Source organism: Gorilla gorilla, chromosome 8, assembly GCF_029281585.2.
Source record: "Gorilla gorilla gorilla isolate KB3781 chromosome 8, NHGRI_mGorGor1-v2.1_pri, whole genome shotgun sequence".
Classification (NCBI taxonomy): Eukaryota; Metazoa; Chordata; class Mammalia; order Primates; family Hominidae; genus Gorilla; species Gorilla gorilla.
Genome location: NC_073232.2, coordinates 14,131,314 through 14,154,452, shown reverse-complemented (window position 1 = coordinate 14,154,452; position 23,139 = coordinate 14,131,314). Strand labels below are relative to the sequence as shown.

Here is a 23,139-nt window from a genome sequence, read left to right as displayed (position 1 = left end):
AGAGTGAAAGCCAAATGCTTTCAGTGGCCTACAGGGCTCTGCCGAAACATGGCCTTCCCTTCCTTTCTGACCTCTTTCCTAATCCTGCTGTTCCCAGATCACACGTGGCCTTCCCTGGCTACAGGGACTATGCCCTTCAGGATCCCTCTGCTTGAAGCCCTTTTCCCTCAGCTGTCAGCAAGGCTGGCTCCTCTACTCCTTCAGGTCTTTTCTCAAATGTCTCTGTCTCAGTGAGGATCCCCTGCTTAAGCTATTAAGCTATTTGTAATTTCAATTGTCCCTGCCCTCTTTCCATACTCTGCCCCTTTCTCTACTTTTTTCCCTTCACAGTGCTTCCTATCATACAACATGGTTTTCATTCTATGTAATTATTAGTTTTTTGTCCGTTTCTGTCTCCTTGAAAGTGAGTTCAATGCAGGCTTCGATTTTTGTCTGTTTTTAATGCCGACAACAGTATCTTGCACATTATAGCTACTCACTATTTATTTTTGAATGAAATACACTTTCATATAATTCTTGAATGTGTTCCATGGAGGCCATTGCAACATATTTTCTGGCACTCCTTCTACCTCTTCTTCCAGAATTGCACGTGTCCTTCTGTTTCCTTGGGTACCTTGCTGTATTATAATTGCCACTTGCACTCTGTCACCTTGTGTAGGTTTTAAGCTGCTAAGGTTGTAGTGACTTGTGTGCAGCCACGCAGAGTTGATCTAGTACCTCTGCTCAGATCCTCAATGGGCTGCAGTAAAGGCATAAGTCTAAAGCAGGGTCTCCTGAAGGCTTAGAGGGGAATAACCTGCTTCCAAGGTCAGGGGGGAACTGGCAGGGTTTGGTTTCTTCTGGACTGTCTGAATGAAAGCCTCAGTTTTGAGCTGGCTGGTGACCAGAGGCCCCACTCAGCTCCTCTCCATGTGAGCCTCTCCTATGTTGCCACCAATTTTATCAAAGTTTGAAAACTGAGAAAACAGTAGAGTTTCCTAGCACAATGGAAATTACAATTTTGTATTTCCTAATGTTGGAAATAATATCACTCTTCTTTACAATAGTCAATTGTTTAGAATAAAGACACAAGTACTAGTCACAGTTGATGAGAGGGCATTATACACATTATACAGGGCCATAAATACCAGGAGGCGGGGATCACAGGGGAACAATTTGCCATCTGCCCACCTCTTATCCAATAAACCATGAGCTCCCTGAGAGCATCTCATATCCTTGGTAGCTTTTGAAAACCTGAAGTAAAAATAGTGCCAGGAAACCATAGACGAACACCTTTCCAGTTAGGGAAGATGGATTCTGAAAAGTGCTTGCTACAAAGCATGACGTCAAATCTATAAATGTTTTAGGATAATGCTTAAGGCAAGTTTAAGGGAGCATGAAGCCCTGCTTTGGATTTACCAAGAATAAAATTGGCACACTCACTAACAAATTTCCTAGACTGCTAAATTAGGGAAGTGAGAGAGAAATGTCTCTTACTTGGGTAAACCATTTAGTGCAAAATACAGGTTAATATTGCAAACATGTTAGACAAATTTTTAATCTAGTGAATGATGAGCTTCAGGCTATTACCATTAATAGACATGCTTTTCTTGTGACTTGACACAGAACTTAACCCCATCTCTGTAGGGTTCTACAGTTTTACCAGTGTAATATAAATCGTATACTTGCCAGATTTATAGCTGATACAATGTTGTGATAATTATAAACTACAGGGAATCAGAATCAGGCAGAATTCGGACCTTGAGCAGCCAGAGCTATGGGTTCAAAATAAGATAAATGACAATGTCATGTTTCAGGATTGCCTCTAAGATACCAATGGCACAAATACATGTTGGAGAAAGCACCACATAATAAAAACACCAAAGAAAATACCACTTAGGCATCTTATCTAGCAGAAGCTCCTTATTAGTGGAGAGTGTAATTTCAATGATGTGATTTTTTTTGACCTGCTTCATAGAAGCTAAGAGAATAAAAGGCACACAGAGAAGGTTGGTCAACCTCACCCAGGGAGGTTATAGAAGAAGTCATCTTCTCTTTTTATAGTATTTCATAATGTGATAATTAAATCTATTACTTAAAATTTGAAAAAAATAAAAAAAATGATGAAGAGGTGTTTTTAGCAATAACTGGTGACCCTGCTGATTATTTCAAAGTCTGTTATTTTATTTTATTTTATTTTTTTGAGAGGGAGTCTTGCTCTGTCGCCCAGGCTGGAGTGCAGTGGTGCAATCTTGGCTCACTGCAAGCTCCGCCTCCCGGGTTCATGCCATTCTCCTGCCTCCACCTCTTGAGTAGCTGCGATTACAGGTGCCCACCACGCCCGGCTAATTTTTTGTATTTTTAGTGGAGACAGGGTTTCACCATGTTAGCCAGGATGGTCTCGATCTCCTGACCTCATGATCCGCCCACCTCAGCCTCCCAAAGTGCTGGGATTACAGGCATGAGCCACTGCACCCTGCCCAAAGTCAGTTATTTCAAACCATTTAAGGTATTAACCTTGGTCCAGACCTGTTGTCCTCACCTACAGAGGATGAAAGTGTCCAAAGTGAATTATGCAGAAGGCCATTTAGGCTGAGCTTCTTGGCATCTGAATTGGATGCCATTTTTAATTTTCGTTTTTCTCATGGTTGCCGTGTGTGTGTTTATGTTTGCAAAAGCAATTTAGGCCCTGGAATTCCAAGCTGTTCTGTTAAGACCCAGGCTGCTTTGCTATCTCCTATCTTTGTTCAAAACAAACAAACAAAAAACAACAATAAAAAGAAGGAGTCATAAAGGATGTTAGACTGTAGGAGGTGCTTTTAGGATAAGTAAAAGATAAGAAACCCGCTGGAGACCAGGAGGGAGTTGAGCAGGCTGTTCTAAAAAGAGACAATGGCTGGAACAAAGGCAAGAGCATAGAAATTTATCCATGATCTCAGACAAGTTTTTTCTGCAAAACATTCAAGGAAACAAGTCAGAGAAAATGGAGTGTGGCTTGACACAGGAGGGAAATACACTGGGAATAGGGGTGGGTGTTCTTATGAAATTTCATTACTTGCATGGCTGGCACAAGGCCTCAAGCTTTATTCAAGGAATTCTAATAAGCTGTTTTTAAAGGGATTAACAATCAAATATAAGTGAGAAAGTTAACTTCAGTTCTGTAGTAGAATTAGTGTTTTGAAATGACCACCCTAATAATAACTTTGCCTCTTGTAAAGGAAGTCCAGTGTACTTATCAAGGACAAATTGGCATGGTTCATTTTTCAACTAAGGAATCGAGTGTGAACAACACGGAGGAGAAAATCAAAGTCCTCTGGCATTCACGGCATTTCTGAATGAGTTTTCTGTAAAATACTCCCACAGAGACACAAGAATCAGAGAAAAGGCACTGGACTGATTCCAGCTTCATTTTGAAATCATTGGCAGCTGTCATCTCCATCCTGCCCATCCTGTATTTGGTGCAAATAAAGAACGCAAGAGCCTTGTCTCCTACTGGGCTGTCAGTGAGGAAGAGGAGGAAAGACAGGTTAGCTGGGGATGATGACGGATCTGAAGCAAAGCCATTCAGTGAGGCTGAATGATGGACACTTCATGCCAGTGCTGGGATTTGGCACTTATGCTCCTGATCACATAAGTGAACCCCAGGAGGCTGAAGTTTCTTAGTTCAGCTGTACTTGCAGGGCAGTCATCAGGCAAGAGCCCTGCACTTGCGTAGACAGTGGATGCTTGGAAGGGCTCATCTAGGATTTCATTTAACTGTCTCTAACTTGCCCCTCTCAAGGTCACAGAGATCTTTTTTGCTTTAAGTGGCATGGCAAGTTATTGATTGTGGGGATTCTGAGATTGATAATTTTGTGGGTATATTATCTTTATTTCTATTAAAAGTATCAATGTTACCTAATATATCAAATGCTTTCCATGTATTTTAGGTGTTTTACATGCATTATCTTATTTAATTCATTAACAACTGGCCTAGGTAAGTACTCATTAAAATTTGTTATGTTTTAAAAATGCAAGCTCAGACTGTTCTCATCTTTTGCTCTGGTCAGAGCCACTCTACTCTTGGTTAGAAATGTGAAGGGCCAAGGGCCCAGGAGGAATCAAAAGCCAAAATGAATACTTAGTGGCAGCTTTGCTGTGAGGTTGTTGGGGCTGGAAGTATTTGCCAGAGAGTTTCAACCATCCAAACTTTTTGCCATATAAGAAGCCACTGTGATTCTGTTACAGTCTCATCAATGTATTAAAAATATAGTAGTCTTTCATTTTGAGGGATTATCTGAAGTTTTTTGTCTTATGACTGAGAAAATTAAGGATTGTGGACACAAAGGGTAAGGTTGGAGTGAAAGTTTAATAAGTGAAAGAAAGAAGATTTTCTCGAGTAGAGAGGGGGCCTGGATGGATTGTTAACTATGAGGTCAGGTCTAGGGTTTTGATGGACTGGGAAAGAAAAGAATTTGTTGACTGGTCTTGGAGAAAGTGTAACTCAGCTTGTCCTGGGACCTTGGTCTGGGAACAATCAGAGACTAAAGTGAAAGTTTGGTCCAGGACCTTGTTCCGGGACTAATCAGGAGTTGAAGTGATAGCTTGGCCCGGGACCTTGGCCCAGGAGCATTCAGATGCTGAATGATAATTCATAAAGGCTCATCTCATGGTCCACATGTCCACAAAAGGAAAGGAAAGTGCTCACCAGAGCCCACTGGAGCCCACCATATACATGCGCACAAAAGAAAAAGAGACTTTCCTAGAAGTCTGTTGGTTACACAAAACACAAATGTGTTTCTCTGTTGGTTCTTGTTCTCCTATGAGTGCAGTTGTTGCCATATCTTAGGCATAAAGGACAAAGGCATTTTGATGTTGGGCCTTGTTTTTTTATCTGAGTGAGCTGGAGGTTTGTGTAAGTTTCCTTATCTGTGTGTGTAGTCTGATTTTTTTCAAGCTGTTTCTCTGTTTAAAGGAGTTTTACCAAGAACTCACTCTAACTGTTTAAGTTTTTTCTCTCATTTTTACCCTCAGGAGTGGAGTCCCTAATTGTTGTTAGGGAGATTGGGTGTTGACTTTTCTGGATATTTTTTTTTTGTCAGATGGTGGTGTCATGTGGGGAACAGTAGTTAGAGTTCTTCCTGGGGTTGGTTTAATGATCTTTGGAAGAAAGATATGTTTATGTGTGGTGTTATTAGTATTACCATTTAGAGATTGATAGTTTTTAGGTGGGAAGAAATAATTTGGGCTATTAGAGTACATGTATTAAAATGAAACAAGGGGGGATAAGGATAGTTTAAAAATTCTGAGGTTGTTGATATGTCCTGATAATTGGTAGTTATAGTTATGTCTGTTACGATTTCAGTGTATGGAGCTTGGTTTTGCTTAGTTTTTTTGGTCTTCTTTTCTCAAATAAAGCAACCTCTGGATTATGGGTATTCTACATATTCCTATGACTTGGTAGGATTTGTAGGATAATTGTTCAGAACTAGAATATTGTTCTAAATTTTATATTATTTATCTTTTACTGTTTTTATTTTTTGTTGTAGTCAGAGATTGTTGGTTAGTTCATAAGAATAAGTAGGGTTAGTCCAAAATGTAGGTAAACATTTAAAAGTAATTAGTGAGACTAGAATTTAATAACAAATGTATGGCAAGTTTGACACACTATTTTTCTCTCTAGTTCTTATTTTTGTCAAAAACAAGTCATGATAGGATAGAACTCAGTTGTTTGTAAAATAAATTTTAGTTTCATATTTGGTCTGATTATCTGTATAAAGAATAGTAAGAATAATTATTTTTTGAGACAGAGTCTGCTCTCCTGCCCAGGCTGGAGTGCAATGGCATGATCTCGGCTCACTACAACCTCCGCCTCCTGGGTTCAAGCAATTCTCCTACCTCAGCCTCTTGAGTAGCTGGGACTACAGGTGCATGCTGCCACACCCAGCTAATTTTTTGTATTTTCATAGAGACAAGGTTTCACTGTGTTGCCCAGGCTGGTCTCGAACTCCTGAGCTCAGGCAATCTGCCTGCCTCAGCCTCCCAAAGTGCTAGGATTACAGGCATAAGCCACCACACCTGGCCTTACAATAATTATTTTATATAGGGTTTTTAAATTGGTTTTGATGGAATTCTATTCCATAAGTAACCTCAGATAATATCTCAGTTTAAAGTTGAGTCTAGTCATGGGTTTGTACTCTCAAATATTTATGAGTTGGGTCAATTTTTCTCTTTTTGAGGTCCCAAGAATATGGGGTTCTTGAGCCTGTTAGAAAGTGACATTCTTTATTTATTATAGGTTAGGAACCCTGTTTGGGAACTGCATAGACAAGGTAGGAGGCCAGTTTTTCTAAGAGGTTTTTATTGGTTTCGGAAGTTAAGTTTGATTATTCAAAGGGAAATATATCCTTCCAGTCAAAGTCTTGGTAAAATAATCATTTTTAAAAATTGTGTCTTGTAAAAGAAAATGGATTTTTATTGTACTGATGTAAGCAATTATATTGTTATAAGTCTTGAATATTTATAATTAGTTTCTGAATTTCAGAGGAACCAGGTAGAGATAAATAAATATGTTTTAAATTTTGTTCACAGAAGTGTATGTTATTCAATCGTTAAAAGTTGTAGTTCTTTCAAAAGTTCTTTCACTCTGAAAAAACAAAATGATGATCAGTAATTTTTTAGTGAAAAGTTAAAAAGGATTACTTCAGTTTTCTATTAGTCTATTTTGTTAACTCCTGTTTGATATTTATAAACATTTTAGTTTTTTGTGAGTCTTGCATGTTTTTTGTTATTAGAAACTTGTATTTGAGAGTGTTTGTTAAAGTCTTATAGTTGATTATAAATCATCTTTTGAAGTGGATTAAAACAAGGTAACAATTGCCTGTGAATGACAAAATGTCCAGGGTAGTTGTAGCTAAGAATATGATTGACAAAGTAATTTGGTTATTTCTGTGGTTTACAATACTTTAACACAATAACCTTAATTATGATTGACAGTATATATTTAGACATTAGAATCTTAGACATCTTATATGGTTTTGGAACATATATTAATATTATTTACTGAAATATAACTTGAGGAAGATTAAATATCATTTTGGCAGTCTCACATATTTAAATATGTCAAGTGATCCTGTTCACTTTTTTGGGGTTGTTTTAGGGGCCTTCTGTAGTATTTAAACATTAGGGGTCAGGGAAGACAATCTTGAAACTCAAGTTTAATTTTGGGAAGCCTGTCGAATATGTTAGAAGTTTAAAGCCAATTGATATTATGAAACAGAATTTCAGATTACCATAAGTCATTTGTTTTGTTAAAATGATTTAAAAATTTGAAAAAGTAAAAATTTTTTATTAGTCTTTATTATGACTTGAAAATCTTGTTCAAAAGAAAGTCGAATTTCACCCTTTTATTAGTTTTTTATTAATGTCAATCCCAATTTTTAATGAAACTTTATAGATAATTCTATTTAATCTTAACCAATTTGACAATGAGATGAGATTTTTATAAACCTTTAATAATTCTTTATACATATTGTTAAAGTAGATTAGCTTCTTAAGAAAACCTTGGGGTGGCAGCCAAGAAGGCCGAATAGGAACAGCTTCAGTCTACAGCTCCCGGCGTGAGTGACGCAGAAGACGGGTGATTTCTGCATTTCCATCTGAGGTACTGGGTTCATCTCACAAGGGAGTGCCAGACAGTGGGCACAGGACAGTGGGTGCAGTGCACCATGCATGAGCTGAAGCAGGGCGAGGCATTGCCTCACTTGGGAAGTGCAAGGGGTCAGGGAGTTCCCTTTCCTAGTCAAAGAAAAGGGTGACAGACGGCACCTGGAAAATCGGGTCACTCCTACCTTAATACTGCGCTTTTCCAACGGGCTTAAAAAACAGCGCATCAGGAGATTATATCCCACACCTCGCTCGGAGGGTCCTATGTCCACAGAGTCTAGCTGATTGCTAGCACAGCAGTCTGAGATCAAACTGCAAGGCAGCAGCGAGGCTGGGGGAGGGGCACCTGCCATTGCCCAGGCTTGCTTAGGTAAACAAAGCAGCCTGGAAGCTCGAACTGGGTGGAGCCCACCACAGCTCAAGGAGGCCTGCCTGCCTCTGTAGGCTCCACCTCTGGGGGCAGGGCACAGACAAACAAAAAGACAGCAGTAACCTCTGCAGACTTAAATGTCCCTGTCTGACAGCTTTGAAGAGAGCAGTGGTTCTCCCAGCACACAGCTGGAGCTCTGAGAACAGGCAGACTGTCTCCTCAAGTGGGTCCCTGACCCCTAACCCCCGAGCAGCCTAACTGAGAGGCAGCCCCCAATGGGGCAGACTGACACCACACACAGCCAGGTACTCATCTGAGACAAAACTTCCAGAGGAATGATCAGACAGCAGCATTCACAGTTCATGAAAATCCGCTGTTCTGCAATCTCCGCTGCCCATACCCAGGTGAACAGGGTCTGGAGTGGACCTCTAGCAAACTCCAACAGACCTGCAGCTGAGGGTCCTGTCTGTTAGAAGGAAAACTAACAAAAAGAAAGGACATCCACACGAAAAGCCCATCTGTGCATCACCATCATCAAAGACCAAAAGTAGATAAAACCACAAAGATGGGGAAAAAACAGAGCAGAAAAACTGGAAACTCTAAAAAGCAGAGCGCCTCTCCTCCTCCAAAGGAATGCAGTTCCTCACCAGCAATGGAACAAAGCTGGATGGAGAATGACTTTGACAAGTTGAGAGAAGAAGGCTTCAGATGATCAAACTACTCTGAGCTACAGGAGGAAATTCAAACCAAAGGCAAAGAAGTTAAAAACTTTGAAAAAAATTTAGATGAATGTATAACTAGAATAACGAATACAGAGAAGTGCTTAAAGGAGCTGAAGGAGCTGAAAGCCAAGGCTTGAGAACTACGTGAAGAATGCAGAAGCCTCAGGAGCCGATGCAATCAACTGGAAGAAAGGGTATCAGTGATGGAAGATGAAACGAATGAAATGAAGGGAGAAGGGAAGTTTAGAGAAAAAAGAGTAAAAAGAAATGAACAAAGCCTCCAAGAAATATGGGACTATGTGAAAAGACCAAATCTATGTCTGATTGGTGTACCTGAAAGTGACGGGGAGAATGGAACCAAGTTGGAAAACACTCTGCAGGATATTATCCAGGAGAACTTCCCCAATCTAGAAAGGCAGGCCAGCATTCAGATTCAGGAAATACAGAGAATGCCACAAAGATACTCCTCGAGAAGAGCAACTCCAAGATACATAATTGTCAGATTCACCAAAGTTGAAATGAAGGAAAAAATGTTAAGGGCAGCCAGAGAGAAAGGTCGGGTTACCCTCAAAGGGAAGCCCATCAGACTAACAGCAGATCTCTCCGCAGAAACTCTATAAGCCAGAAGAGAGTGGGGGCCAATATTCAACATTCTTAAAGAAAAGAATTTTCAACCCAGAATTTCATATCCAGCCAAACTAAGCTTCCTAAGTGAAGGAGAAATGAAATACTTTACAGACAAGCAAATGCTGAGAGATTTTGTCACCACCAGGCCTGCCCTAAAAGAGCTCCTGAAGGAAGCACTAAACATGGAAAGGAACAACCAGTACCAGCCACTGCAAAATCATGCCAAAATGTAAAGACCATCGAGACTAGGAAGAAACTGTGTTAACTAACGAGCCAAATAACCAGCTAACATCATAATGACAGGATCAAATTCACACATAACAATATTAACTTTAAATGTAAATGGACTAAATGCTCCAATTAAAAGACACAGACTGGCAAATTGGATAAAGAGTCAAGACCCATCAGTGTGCTGTATTCAGGAAACCCATCTCACATGCAGAGACACATATAGGCTCAAAATAAGAGGATGGAGGAAGATCTACCAAGCAAATGGAAAAAAAAAAAAAGGCAGGGGTTGCAATACTAGTCTCTGATAAAACAGACTTCAAACCAACAAAGATCAAAAGAGACAAGGCCATTACATAATGGTAAAGGGATAAATTCAACAAGAAGAGCTAACTATCCTAAATATATATGCATCCAATACAGGAACACCCAGATTCATAAAGCAAGTCCTGAGTGACCTACAAAGAGACTTAGACTCCCACACAATAATAATGGGAGACTTTAACACCCCACTGTCAACATTAGACAGATCAATGAGACAGAAAGTTAACAAGGATACCCAGGAATTGAACTCAGCTCTGCACCAAGGGGACCTAATAGACATCTACAGAACTCTCCACCCCAAATCAACAGAATATACATTTTTTTCAGCACCACACCATACCTATTCCAAAATTGACCACATGGTTGGAAGCAAAGCTCTCCTCAGCAAATGTAAAAGAACAGAAATTATAACAAACTGTCTCTCAGACCACAGTGCAATCAAACTAGAACTCAGGATTAAGAAACTCACTCAAAACTGCTCAACTACATGGAAACTGAACAACCTGCTCCTGAATGACTACTGGGTACATAAAGAAATGAAAGCAGAAATAAAGATGTTCTTTGAAACCAATGAGAACAAAGACACAACATACCAGAATCTCTGGGACACATTCAAAGCACTGTGTAGAGGGAAATTTATAGCACTAAATGCCCACAAGAGAAAGCAGGAAAGATCCAAAATTGACACCCCAACATCACAATTAAAAGAACTAGAAAAGCAAGAGCAAACACATTCAAAAGCTAGCAGAAGGCAAGAAATAACTAAAATCAGAGCAGAACCGAAGGAAATAGAGACACAAAAAGCCCTTCAAAAAATTAATGAATCCAGGAGCTGTTTTTTTGAAAGGATCAACAAAATTGAGAGACCACTAGCAAGACTAATAAAGAAGAAAAGAGAGAAGAATCAAATAGATGCAATAAAAAATGATAAATTGGATATCACCACCGATCCCACAGAAATACAAACTACCATCAGAGAATACTACAAACACCTCTATGCAAATAAACTGGAAAATCTAGAAGAAATGGATAAATTCCTTGACACATACACCCTCCCAAGACTAAACCAGGAAGAAGTTGAATCTCTGAATAGACCAATAACAGGCTCTGAAATTGTGGCAATAATCAATAGCTTACTAACCAAAAAGAGTCCAGGACCAGATGGATTCACAGCCAAATTCTACCAGAGGTACAAGGAGGAACTGGTACCATTCCTTCTGAAACTATTCCAATCAATAGAAAAAGAGGGAATCCTCCCTAACTCATTTTACGAGGCCAGCATCATCCTGATACCAAAGCCAGGCAGAGACACAACCAAAAGAATTTTAGACCAATATCCTTGATGAACATTGATGCAAAAATCCTCAATAAAATACTGGCAAACTGAATCCAGCAGCACATCAAAAAGCTTATCCACCATGATCAAGTGGGCTTCATCCCTGGGATGCAAGGCTGGTTCAATATATGCAAATCAATAAATGTAATCCAGCATATAAACAGAACCAAAGACAAAAATCACATGATTATCTCAATAGATGCAGAAAAGGCCTTTTACAAAATTCAACAACCCTTCATGCTAAAAACTCTCAATAAATTAGGTATTAATGGGACACATCTCAAAATAATAAGAGCTATCTATGACAAGTCCACAGCCAATATCATACTGAATGGGCAAAAACTGGAAGCATTCCCTTTGAAAACTGGCACAAGACAGGGATGCCCTCTCTTACCGCTCCTATTCAACATAGTGTTGGAAGTTCTGGCCAGGGCAATTAGGCAGGAGAAGGAAATAAAGGGTATTCAATTAGGAAAAGAGGAAGTCAAATTGTCCCTGTTTGCAGACGACATGATTGTATATCTAGAGAACCCCATTGTCTCAGCCCAAAATCTCCTTAAGCTGATAAGCAACTTCAGCAAAGTCTCAGGATACAAACTCAATGTACAAAAATTACAAGCATTCTTATACAGCAATAACAGACAAACAGAGAGCCAAAACATGAGTGAATTCCCATTCACAATTGCTTCAAAGATAATAAAATACCTATGAATCCAACTTACAAGGGATGTGAAGGACCTCTTCAAAGAGAACTACAAACCACTGCTCAAGGAAATAAAAGAGGATACAAACAAATGGAAGAACATTCCATGCTCATGGGTAGGAAGAATCAATATCATGAAAATGGCCATACTGCCCAAGGTAACTTATAGATTCAATGCCATCCCCATCAAGCTACCAATGACTTTCTTCACAGAATTTGAAAAAACTACTTTAAAGCTCACATGGAACCAAAAAAGAGCCTGCATTGCCAAGTCAATCCTAAGCCAAAAGAGCAAAGCTGGAGGCATCACACTACCTGACTTCAAACTATACTACAAGGCTACAGTAACCAAAACAGCATGGTACTGGTACCAAAACAGAGATATAGATCAATGGAACAGAACAGAGCCCTCAGAAATAACACCGCATATCTACAACTATCTGATCTTTGACAAACCTGAGAAAAACAAGCAATGGGAAGAGAATTCCCTATTTAATAAATGGTGCTGGGAAAACTGGCTAGCCATATGTAGAAAGCTGAAACTGGATCCTTTCCTTACACCTTATACAAAAATTAATTCAAGATGGATTAAGGACTTAAACGTTAGACCTAAAACCATAAAAACCCTAGAAGAAAACCTAGGCATTACCATTCAGGACATAGGCATGGGAAAGGACTTCATGTCTAAAACACCAAAAGCAATGGCAACAAAAGCCAAAATTGACAAATGGGATCTAATTAAACTAAAGAGCTTTTGCACAGCAAAAGAAACTACCATGAGAGTGAACAGGCAACCTACAAAATGGGAGAAAATTTTCACAACCTACTCATCTGACAAAGGGCTAATATCCAGAATCTACAATGAACTCAAACAAATTTACAAGAAAAAAACAAACAACCCCATCAAAAAGTGGGTGATGGACATGAACAGACACTTCTCAAAAGAAGACATTTATGCAGCCAAAAAAACACATGAAAAAATGCTCACCATCACTGGCCATCAGAGAAATGCAAATCAAAACCACAATGAGATACCATCTCACACCAGTTAGAATGGCAGTCATTAAAAAGTCAGGAAACAACAGGTGCTGGAGAGGATGTGGAGAAATAGGAACACTTTTACACTGTTGGTGGGACTGTCAACTTGTTGAAACATTGTGGAAGTGAGTGTGGCAATTCCTCAGGGATCTAGAACTAGAAATACCATTTGACCCAGCCATCCCATTACTGGGTATATACCCAAAGGACTATAAATCATGCTGCTATAAAGACACATGCACACATATGTTTATTGTGGCACTATTCACAACAGCAAAGACTTGGAACCAACCCAAATGTCCAACAATGATAGGCTGGATTTAGAAAATGTGGCACACGTATACACCATGGAATACTATGCAGCCATAAAAAATGATAAGTTCATGTCCTTTGTAGGGACATGGATGAAACTGGAAATCATCATTCTCAGTAAACTATCACAAGAACAAAAAACCAAACGTCGCATATTCTCACTCATAGGTGGGAATTGAACAATGAGATCACATGGACACAGGAAGGGGAACATCACACTCTGAGGACTGTTGTGGGGTGGGGGGAGGGGGGAGGAATAGCATTAGGAGATATACCTAATGCTAAATGACGAGTTAATGGGTGCAGCACATCAGCATGGCACATGTATACATATGTAACAAACCTGCACGTTGTGCACATGTACCCTAAAACTTAAAGTATAATAATAAGAAAATAAAGAAAACCTTGTTTTTTATTTCAATGTTTGATTTATGAAAAAACATGTAATATTTTTTAATTTCGTTAATATGTTTATATAGACCGTGGTTTTGTAAAATTTTTATAACTTTTCAGAACCTGTTTAATCTTTCATTTTTAGTTTATTTTATTTAAGACAGTCTTTTATTCCTAGGCAAAATATTTATTTTTATGTCTTTTCATAATTTTTTATTAAAAACACTTTTTACTGTTTTTACATAGTTTGTTAGTAATTTTTAACTTTAGTGTAAAACCTGGTAAGTTGTGTTAGTGATATGTTAGGCATAAAGTCTGAGTTTTTCTAGTATAGTTAGAGGTGTGGTTATTTTTATATGTCCTCAGGTCTTATTAATTGTGAAGTATGAAAGTCAAACAGTTTTTAAAGGTCAAAGAAGTAGTTTGCACTCTTAAAATATTTAGTAAATTTAGTATATGACTTGTATAATACATATCACATATTTATATCTTGAAGACATTTGTATTTTACCAATACTTTTTAAGACTTTTTATTTTGTAAAGATTAAAGTCATGTGAACTAAGGGGCATTATAATTTTTAATTTTCCTTCAAAAATCTTTGGTGGTTTTTTTTTTAGGTCAATTAATTACAGTTCTTTTTTTTATACACATCACATATCTAACATATATATGACTCTATAGACAGAAGAAGATCTAGTAGTGGTAAAATTTTCTGTTTATCAATCTTCTGATTGGATTATTGGTCTCAGGATGGAGTTTTTTTTTTTAAGAACAGGGCTAGGAAAATGTGCAGTTTCTAGGGCCTAATAAATAGGTATAGTTGAAAGACAAAAATAGATTTTGAGAGGGATTTATCTGTCTCTAATTCTTTGGGTTCAGGTTCCACAAGGAAAACAGAGATTTCTCTCAAAATGGAATTTGTTGTGTATGTGTATATATGGTTTTTCTTTTATTTCCAAAGGAGTCCCAGGTCATCAGAAGTCATCTTAGGGCCTTTTATGCAGGTATTAAGGGTGGTAAGACAGAGTGGAGGAAAGTAATTTAGTTGACTGAGAATAAAACCTTTTCCAGAAAAACAAGATCTAAGAAGAGAAAACTATAAAGGTCTTTTAAATATACCTATAGTTTCGATATCAACCTTTAGTTGAGTGTTCTTTAAGAAAATTATTTTTCATTAATTAAAATTTTACAGAGAATATAAATAGTGATGCTTATTATTCTTTTTATTGGTTTGTATAGGGAGAAAGGCCAAAAGTTTGAGTAGATTTTTTTTTTAATCGTTTTGCTAGTATGTCTGGCTTTTCGGTTTTCTAGGGGAGTTTTTCTTGAAGTCTTTTTTGGCTGTATAAGTTTGTACCACTATTTGTTTATAGTTATGTTCAGGTTTTCTAGTTTCTTCTTGGATGAACCCCTTCTTTATTCTCATGCCTTTGCATCTGCTTCTCACTTGTCCTAAGCCTCTGCCCCCGTGGTTCCTCCTGCCTCCAAGCCTTCAGTCCCAAACCCCACTCCTCCTCATTCTGCACCTGTTACACATTCAAAAACCACCTCTGCCATCCTCCCTCTCTGGGAAATGACTGGGGTTAAAGGCATTGCTTGCATTCATGTCCCTTTCTCCATGTCTGATTTGTTGCTGATCAAAGTTATAAGTATATTCAAAAGGCTTTTATGTTTTTCTCTTCATCAATCTTGTTTTCCTAGAAAAGGTTTTTTTTCCCAGTTAACTGAATTACTTTTCTCCATTCTGTCTTGCCACTCTTAGTGCATGCATAAAAAACCCTAAGATAACTTCTGGTAGCCTGGAACTCCCTGGGAAAATAGAAAAGTTGACACAAATCTCATTTTGGAAAAATTCTCTCTTTTCCTTATGGAGCCCCTGGAATTAAAGGTAAATAAGTGTCTCTCAAAATCTGTCTTTGTCTTCCAGCTATGCTTGTTTATTAGGCCCTAAAAATTGTTTTCCTAGCCCTGTTCTTAAAGGGCCTCATCTGGAGGCCAATTATCCAATCAGGAAATTAGCAAATGTAAATCTTATAACTACTAGATCTTCTTCTGGTTGTCTGTGTGGCTATATGTGTGTTATGTGTGCAATGTCTATTAAAAGAGCTCTAATTAATTGTCCTAAGGAAAATAAGCACTTAAATATTTTTAAGGAAAAAAGGCTGTGGAACCTTTCAGTTCACATGACTTTGATCTTTGAAACTTACTGGTACAGTAAAATTAGAAATGTCTTAAGAGTTGCCAGCATACGTTTTTGTTTGCATTTATTAATCAAGCAATTTCATACTTATCTCTGCCAAATACTATAAGGTATCAAAATTTGTTATAGAGGCTACAAAAGTAAAACTCAGCCCAAACAAAATAATCTTTGCTTGTGTAATTTTTAATAAATAAAAATTAATATTAGTTTAATGAAGATAGCTGCATCTGAAACTATTTAGTAAAATATCCTTACTTTTAATCTTGTGGCCTTAGGCAGTCTAGTCCACAGACATGAAGGAAGTTTTTTTGGGGAAAGAACTGTTACCTTTAATATTTTAAAAAAGATAACTTATATTTAAAAAATCTTATATGGTAAATTCTTGTCCTAAAGTAAATTAACTGGTTGTTTAAAGAAAGGAATGTTTACAAGTCAAAAAATTAAGGCATATCAGAAATTGACTGTAAAGGTCATGGAAAATTTTATAAAAGGGAATTTATGCAAGAAATGTTGTACAATTTAAAAGTAATTAGGCCTCCTAAATGCTTTATAAAATGCCACTATAACTGTTAGCTGTACAACTTGCCTGCTTGCAGCTAAGTAAAACCTAGGACACATGAAGTTAAATGCTGGAATAAGTCAGACCTTATCTGCGCTTCTGTCTGGGTCCTAGTCTCTACACCTAGTACAGAATTAAAATCCCAAACTTATGAAGGTTTTCAACAGAAGTAAAGGTTGCTGAAAGTTAACACTGTAACATGTATTTAAAACTATTGAAGAAACAGTTTATGTGCAAGGTGTGTAAGAAAAGTAAAATATACTTTTGGTAAAAAGATTATTAAGGAGGCATAAGAATGTGGATTTTTACCTCCATTCAAAGGTTGAAGAATTGTTTTAAAGGCTTAAGCAAGTTTTGGAAGGTTAATTGTAAAGGAAATTCTGTGTGTAAACATATTGGCTAAGGTTAAAGGGGCATCATCCAGTTTTTCTGTAAATTGAGCATTAAAATAAAAGCACAACGGGTTTTTCTTAAAGCACTAACCTGCTTTTTAACAAAAATTATAAAGGGTTAAAAAGAGTCTGTAAAAATCTTACCTTATGCTCAGACATTAAAATTGGGTAAATATGTATACAAGGTGTTATTAAAAATTAAATTTAAAATTAATAGCACACTAATATAAAAGGAAAATTTGGCTTATTTAGTATAAAATCATGCAGAAAGCATTGTCAAATATAAAATGGTGTTTCGCTTTCTTTGGGCTATATTTATATAAATACATTATTGTATGTGTCCCAAAGTTATAGGAAACACCTATAATTCCCATATATCTTAGTGTGTATTATCAGTACTAATTATAATTGTTATGTTAAAATTATTGTGTGCCACAGGGGTAACAGATATCCTTGTCAATTGTGTCTTCAACTATGGCTACCTTAAAACTTTTTGTTATCCATAAGCAATTGTTGCCTTGTTTTGGTCTTCTTCAAAAGGTGGTTTTATAATCAGCTATAAAGCTCTAACAGGTACTCTTAAACGCAGGTTTCTGATAACTTTGGAGATTGTAACATCAAAATAGAGGAAAAACGTTGAGGACTTTTAAAGAGCTAAAACGTTAATTAATATCAAACAGGACAGGAATTAGCTGCATAAATTAAATTAATAGGAAGCTAATCTTTTTCACATTTTGCTTAAAGTATTGTAATCCTTTGTTTTGCTTTTCAAAGTGAAAGAAATTTTTCTTTTGAGCTATTAACAACTTTTAACAATTTAGTTTACTCCCATAAACAAAATCTGGAGCATACTTGTTTCGGTCTACCTGATTTTCTCCAAAATTTGGAAACTATCTGTGAGTATTCTTAAGTTATGGCAATATAGTTATTTGCATAAGTGCAATAAGAATCTGTTTTTGTTTTGTAACAGGACACAATTGGAAAAACTGGTTATTTTACCAAGGCTTTGACTGGAATGGTGTGCTTTCCTTTAAGGAATCAAACTTAACTTATGAAGCCAATAAAGCCCTTGGAAAACTAACCTCATATTTTGTCTACAGAGTCCCTGTACAGGGTTTCTGATCCATGGTAAGTAAAGAATGTCACTTTCTAGCAGGCCAGGAACCCTAAGTTATCTTGGGACCTCAAGAGAAGAGAAATTCACCAACTCATAGGTATTTAATGGTACAAATTCATGAATGGGGTTGGCTTTAAAAAGGCCTTATCTCAGATTCCTTCTATGGAACAAAGTTCCATCAAAGCTAATTTAAAAGGCCTATGTAACAAATAATTATTCTTACTGCACTGTATGCAAATAATTAAGCCAAGTATAATAAAGCAAACCAATCCTACCATAATCTGTCTTTTAATAAAAGTGGGAAACTGAAGAGAGAAAATTATGTTTCAAAAACTATAGCACACCTGTTGTTAAATGGTAGTGTTGTGTAATGTTTTACACTTTTTATTATTTTCTACTGTTTAAATTCTAATTTTTCTCGCTACAAGTTTGTAAAATAAGCTATGCTTTCCTAAAGTCCTGTAAACCGAAAACCAGATGTTTCAGCAGGCGCTGCCTCTGAGTCCCCCGACCATCACAGGAGGAAATCTCTTCACTGCTGGTGCCAACAACTAATAACTAAGGGTGTCCAAAATCCTTTGCCCCCATGTCTAGTGAGTCCATGGAACCCAGGGTAATTAAGACGGTACCTGTTACAGGAATCAACTCCTAAATACATCACACTCGAGTCAAAACCTGGAAAGCTAAGGAAGCAACCCCTGACAGCCCAAAAATGTCCTAAATATCACTGTCAACAAATAAGAAATCTTAAGCTGAAAATGATAAAAAGTAAGTAACTAAGTGAAAATTACTCATCTTACTCAGCCTCAACCCTACCTCACCAAATACTTTTTATTTTTTCTACCTCTCCTTTTAAGCTAAATATTACAACTTTTTTTAACGGAAATTATTTACTATGCTACCCTCGTGAGAAATGCTTTACTCACTCTACTATTTGCAGTAGGACTATATACTGTAGTACCCTCAGGATTGAATATCTGATAAATAATCTCAGTTACTGTGTAAGATTTTGCTTAATTATTATCCTCATAACAGGAATAACAGTTACTAACAATAAAAAAAAAAACAAATGGATCTTTCCAAACATGCGCCTCTGACTGTCATTAAGAAAAAAATGTTACTTCTGTCTCAACCAATCAGGCCTAATAAGAAACACTGCTAAAAAGAACTAATGTTTTTACCCAGCTTAATTAATCTTTTCCAAAAATTTTTAACCGACAGAATCATGGCCATTTTGTAGACAACTACCCAGAAGCATCTACAGACCGTGTTGCTCCTGCAATCAATCCAACACCAAGAAAGTCTCCCCCGCCCCCCAGCAGGAAGTAGCGAGAAACAACACATAACCCTTTGTCCTTTCATAACTATAGGGTCTGGAATTACAGAACAGGAGCACCATCATCTCGGACAAACACCGCCACTTTAAATTGCAGCTCCCTTTCTAGCCTCAGGCATTTCAAGGAAATCACTTCTCTTCTAACTACAAGCAGCCAGAAAGAGCAGACAGTAAAACACAGAAAAGACAGCTCAGGCACAGGGGGAGGTGCGGGGGACAGTCTCTTGGGTAACTGCCAAACTTCACCCTCATACAATGGGCTTCAGTAAAACAGTGGGCTTTAATCACATTTCTTTCCCTTCAGGTGCACTAAGATAGGGAAGCTAAAAGCAGACTCGGGGGATATGCCTGCAGCTTCAGAAAGATGTATGGCAACAGGCACACAACTCTCCCTCCCACATAAGCACAACAAAGAAACACAGAAGGAGTCCAAGGCTCTGATCAACTCTCCCACTCTGAATCCTTAAACACTCTTAGTCTGTAAAGAGAGTGAGCCTCTGACCTAACTCAGCCAGAAGGCACCTCTCAGGTCTGTTTTCTCTAAAATAAGTCTGTCCAGACTGGCGAGCCATCTTTTCATGTTTCTTTTGTGTTTCTTCCTCTTTCTTTAATTCTTACACCCCCTATCAGAATTAAGTGGTTTAGAAAAATATCGGGTTAAGGTCTTTCCTGAGATGCCCATAACAGTTGTGTGATGGGAGGAGGGGAGGCCTGAACTGGAGAGGAGAATAGAGAGACTGGCTTCAGAGTTTTGAACAAAATCTACTTTTTTTTGCCTTTTATCTTTAGCATCACCTGGGGCCCCTGGGTAGTGATGGCAGGTTGAGTCACTGGAGTAGGGGAATTGAGTCCCAGGACCCATCAGTCTTGTTGGACCCTCTGGGAGACTGGCCCTGGACCCAGTGACCTGTGTCTCCAGGGACAATCCACCTTCCAGTGGTCACCACGGGTTGAACAGGGTTGAGATGACTTCTTTTTGTTGCTTTGACAGTTCTTTTTAAAGGGTCCTGGCTTGCCGCACTGGTAATAGTTAGTAGGTGTACCTGGGGGATCTTGGATTTTTATAGGCCTGTAATGTGGTCCCTAGAGTCTCTGTCCTTTTTTTGTGTGTTTCCTCTCCTTCTCCTGGCCCTCCTCCTCCTGGTCCCTATTGTAAAAGACTAAAGTAGTTACTTTCAGGAGTTTCTCTAGGGTGTTATTTGGACCTATGACCTGTTTTTGTAGTTTCCTTTTGATGTCAGTGCTTGTCTGAGTAATAAATTTGTCTTTTAAGATTAATTGTCCCTCAATTGAATCAGTAGATAGGGAGGTGGGTTTCACTAAAGTCTATCTCAGTCTTCCCATAAAGGCTGAGGTATTTTCATCTGTTTTTAGATTCAACCTGAATGGTTTAGAGTAATTAAGAGATTGGTTCTGATTTTTTGTCAGTCTTTTAATATGTACATCAGAAAATGCTTTCTTTTTCACACCTCTATGGGATCACTAGAACTCTCATTAGGGTTTTCAAGGGATATTGTCTCTCTTGTTACTGGGAATGGGGATCTTGTCTCTTTTTCATTCTTTTTCCCCTTTTTACTGGTTTTCTTTTTCAGCCAGTTACAGGAAACATGTTTTCATCTCTGAATCTCTTTGTTGTCTGCAGAGCTCTCTGTTTCTCAGTAGTAGTTAGGGTTTAGTTTAAGAGTAACATAACATCTCTCTATGTAAGATCAAACACTTAAGTTAGATTTTGGAAAGCCTTTATATATCTCTCAGGGTCATCAAATAACTTGCCCAGGTCTCCCTCTATTTGTTTAAGGTCTTGTAATGAAAAAGGAATCTGGACTGTAGTGGTACCATGACTATCAGGCATTTCTGGTAGGGATAGTAGTGGACTCGGGGGTTTGGGTGGTAGAACTGGAGGAATTGATGATTATGTGACAAGAGAGGCTCTGGAAAGTGGGGACAAGAAGGGCTGGGGCACCTGGGAGTTGCATTTGAGGGTTTCCTCGGGGGTCATTTCTCTGACTTTGAGGAGTTGTCTACTGTGGGCTTGTCTGATATAACTGTTAAGAGGGCAGGGTCAATTTTATAATGCTTACAAAGATCTGGGTTGTTTTTCAGGGCAAAGAAGGCTTGCACATAGGAAACCTCAGACCGTTTCCACTCCTGTCTGCAGAAAAGATCTAGTTGTTGCATAGTATTAAAATTAACACTTTTCTCAGGAGTCTAGGCCTGTCCATCCTAGAGTTGGTAAGAAAGCCATGCCATGTGTATAAGAATAGAAGTCTTTTTTTTTTTAAATCTGGTGGAAGTTCATTATGATTAACAATTGACAAGCAAATTTGGCTATTTCTGTAGCATACAACATAATAACCAGAGTTATGGCATATTAGGTTTCTAAGAGTTTTATACAATTTTGGAACATTCCTATAAAAACACACACATAAATGTAACTGAAAGAAGGTCTAGCTAGCATCACGTATCATTTTCCAGTGTTTTTTATACAATTTACCAGATAAGCCTAATCATTTACTGTCTTTTTTTTATTATACTTTAAGTTTTAGGGTACATGTGCACAATGTGCAGGTTAGTTACATATGTATACATGTGCCATGTTGGTGTGCTGCATCCAGTAACTCGTCATTTAACATTAGGTATATCTCCAAATGCTATCCCTCCCCACTCCCCTCACAACAGGCCCCAGTGTGTGATGTTCCCCTTCCTGTGTCCATGTGTTCTCATTGTTCAATTCCCACCTATGAGTGAGAACATGCAGTGTTTGGTTTTTTGTCCTTGTTGTAGTTTGCTCAGAATGATGGTTTCCAGCTTCATCCATGTCCCTACTAAGGACATGAACTCATCATTTTTTATGGCTGCATAGTATTCCATGGTGTATATGTGCCACATTTTCTTAATCCAGTCTATCATTGTTGGACATCTGGGTTGGTTCCAAGTCTTTGCTATTGTGAATAGTGCCACAATAAACATATGTGTGCATGTGTCTTTATAGCAGCATGATTTATAATCCTTTGGGTATATACCCAGTAATGGGATGGCTGGGTCAAATGGTATTTCTAGTTCTAGATCCCTGAGGAATCGCCACACTGACTTCCATAAGGGTTGAACTAGTCACAGTCCCACCAACAGTGTAAAAGTGCTCCTATTTCTCCACATCCTCTCCAGCACCTGTTGTTTCCTGACTTGTTAATGATCGCCATTCTAACTGGTGTGAGATGGTATCTCATTGTGGGTTTGATTTGTATTTCTCTGATGACCAGTGATGATGAGCATTTTATCATATGTCTTTTGGCTGCATAAATGTCTTCTTTTGAGAACTGTCTGTTCATATCCTTCGCCCACTTTTTGATGGGGTTGTTTGTTTTTTTCTTGTAAATTTGTTTGAGTTCATTGTAGATTCTGGATATTAGCCCTTTGTCAGATGAGTAGATTGCAAAAATTTTCTCCCATTTTGTAGGTTGCCTGTTCACTCTCATGGTAGTTTCTTTTGCTGTGCAGAAGCTCTTTAGTTTAATTAGATCCCATTTGTCAATTTTGGCTTCTGTTGCCATTGCTTTTGGTGTTTTAGACATGAAGTCCTTGCCCATGCCTATGTCCTGAATGGTATTGCCTAGGTTTTCTTCTAGGGTTTTTATGGTTTTAGGTCTAACATTTAAGTCTTTAACCCATCTTGAATTAATTTTTGTATAAGGTGTAAGGAAAGGATCCAGTTTCAGCTTTCTACATATGGCTAGCCAGTTTTCCCAGCATCGTTTATTAAATAGGGAATCATTTCCCCATTTCTTGTTTTTGTCAGGTTTGTCAAAGATCAGATGGTTGTAGATATGTGGCATTATTTCTGAGGGTTCTGTTCTGTTC

General features: G+C 37.9%; 1 protein-coding gene across 3 annotated transcripts in view; it reads left to right on the top strand.

Annotated features, from left to right (window-relative positions):
- Positions 1–1,289: 1,289 nt before the first annotated feature.
- The window catches only part of AKR1C8 (aldo-keto reductase family 1 member C8), a 34,170-nt gene continuing 12,320 nt past the window's right edge, over positions 1,290–23,139 (top strand). For 2 of the 3 annotated variants that reach the window (XM_019034616.3, XM_055354061.2), the window contains exon 1: positions 3,517–3,633. In XM_019034616.3, the coding sequence (XP_018890161.3) occupies positions 3,517–3,633 (117 nt within the window). Of the gene's footprint in view, positions 1,304–3,516; positions 3,634–23,139 lie in introns of those variants that run through there. The other variant, XM_019034617.3, reaches the window with a different exon arrangement.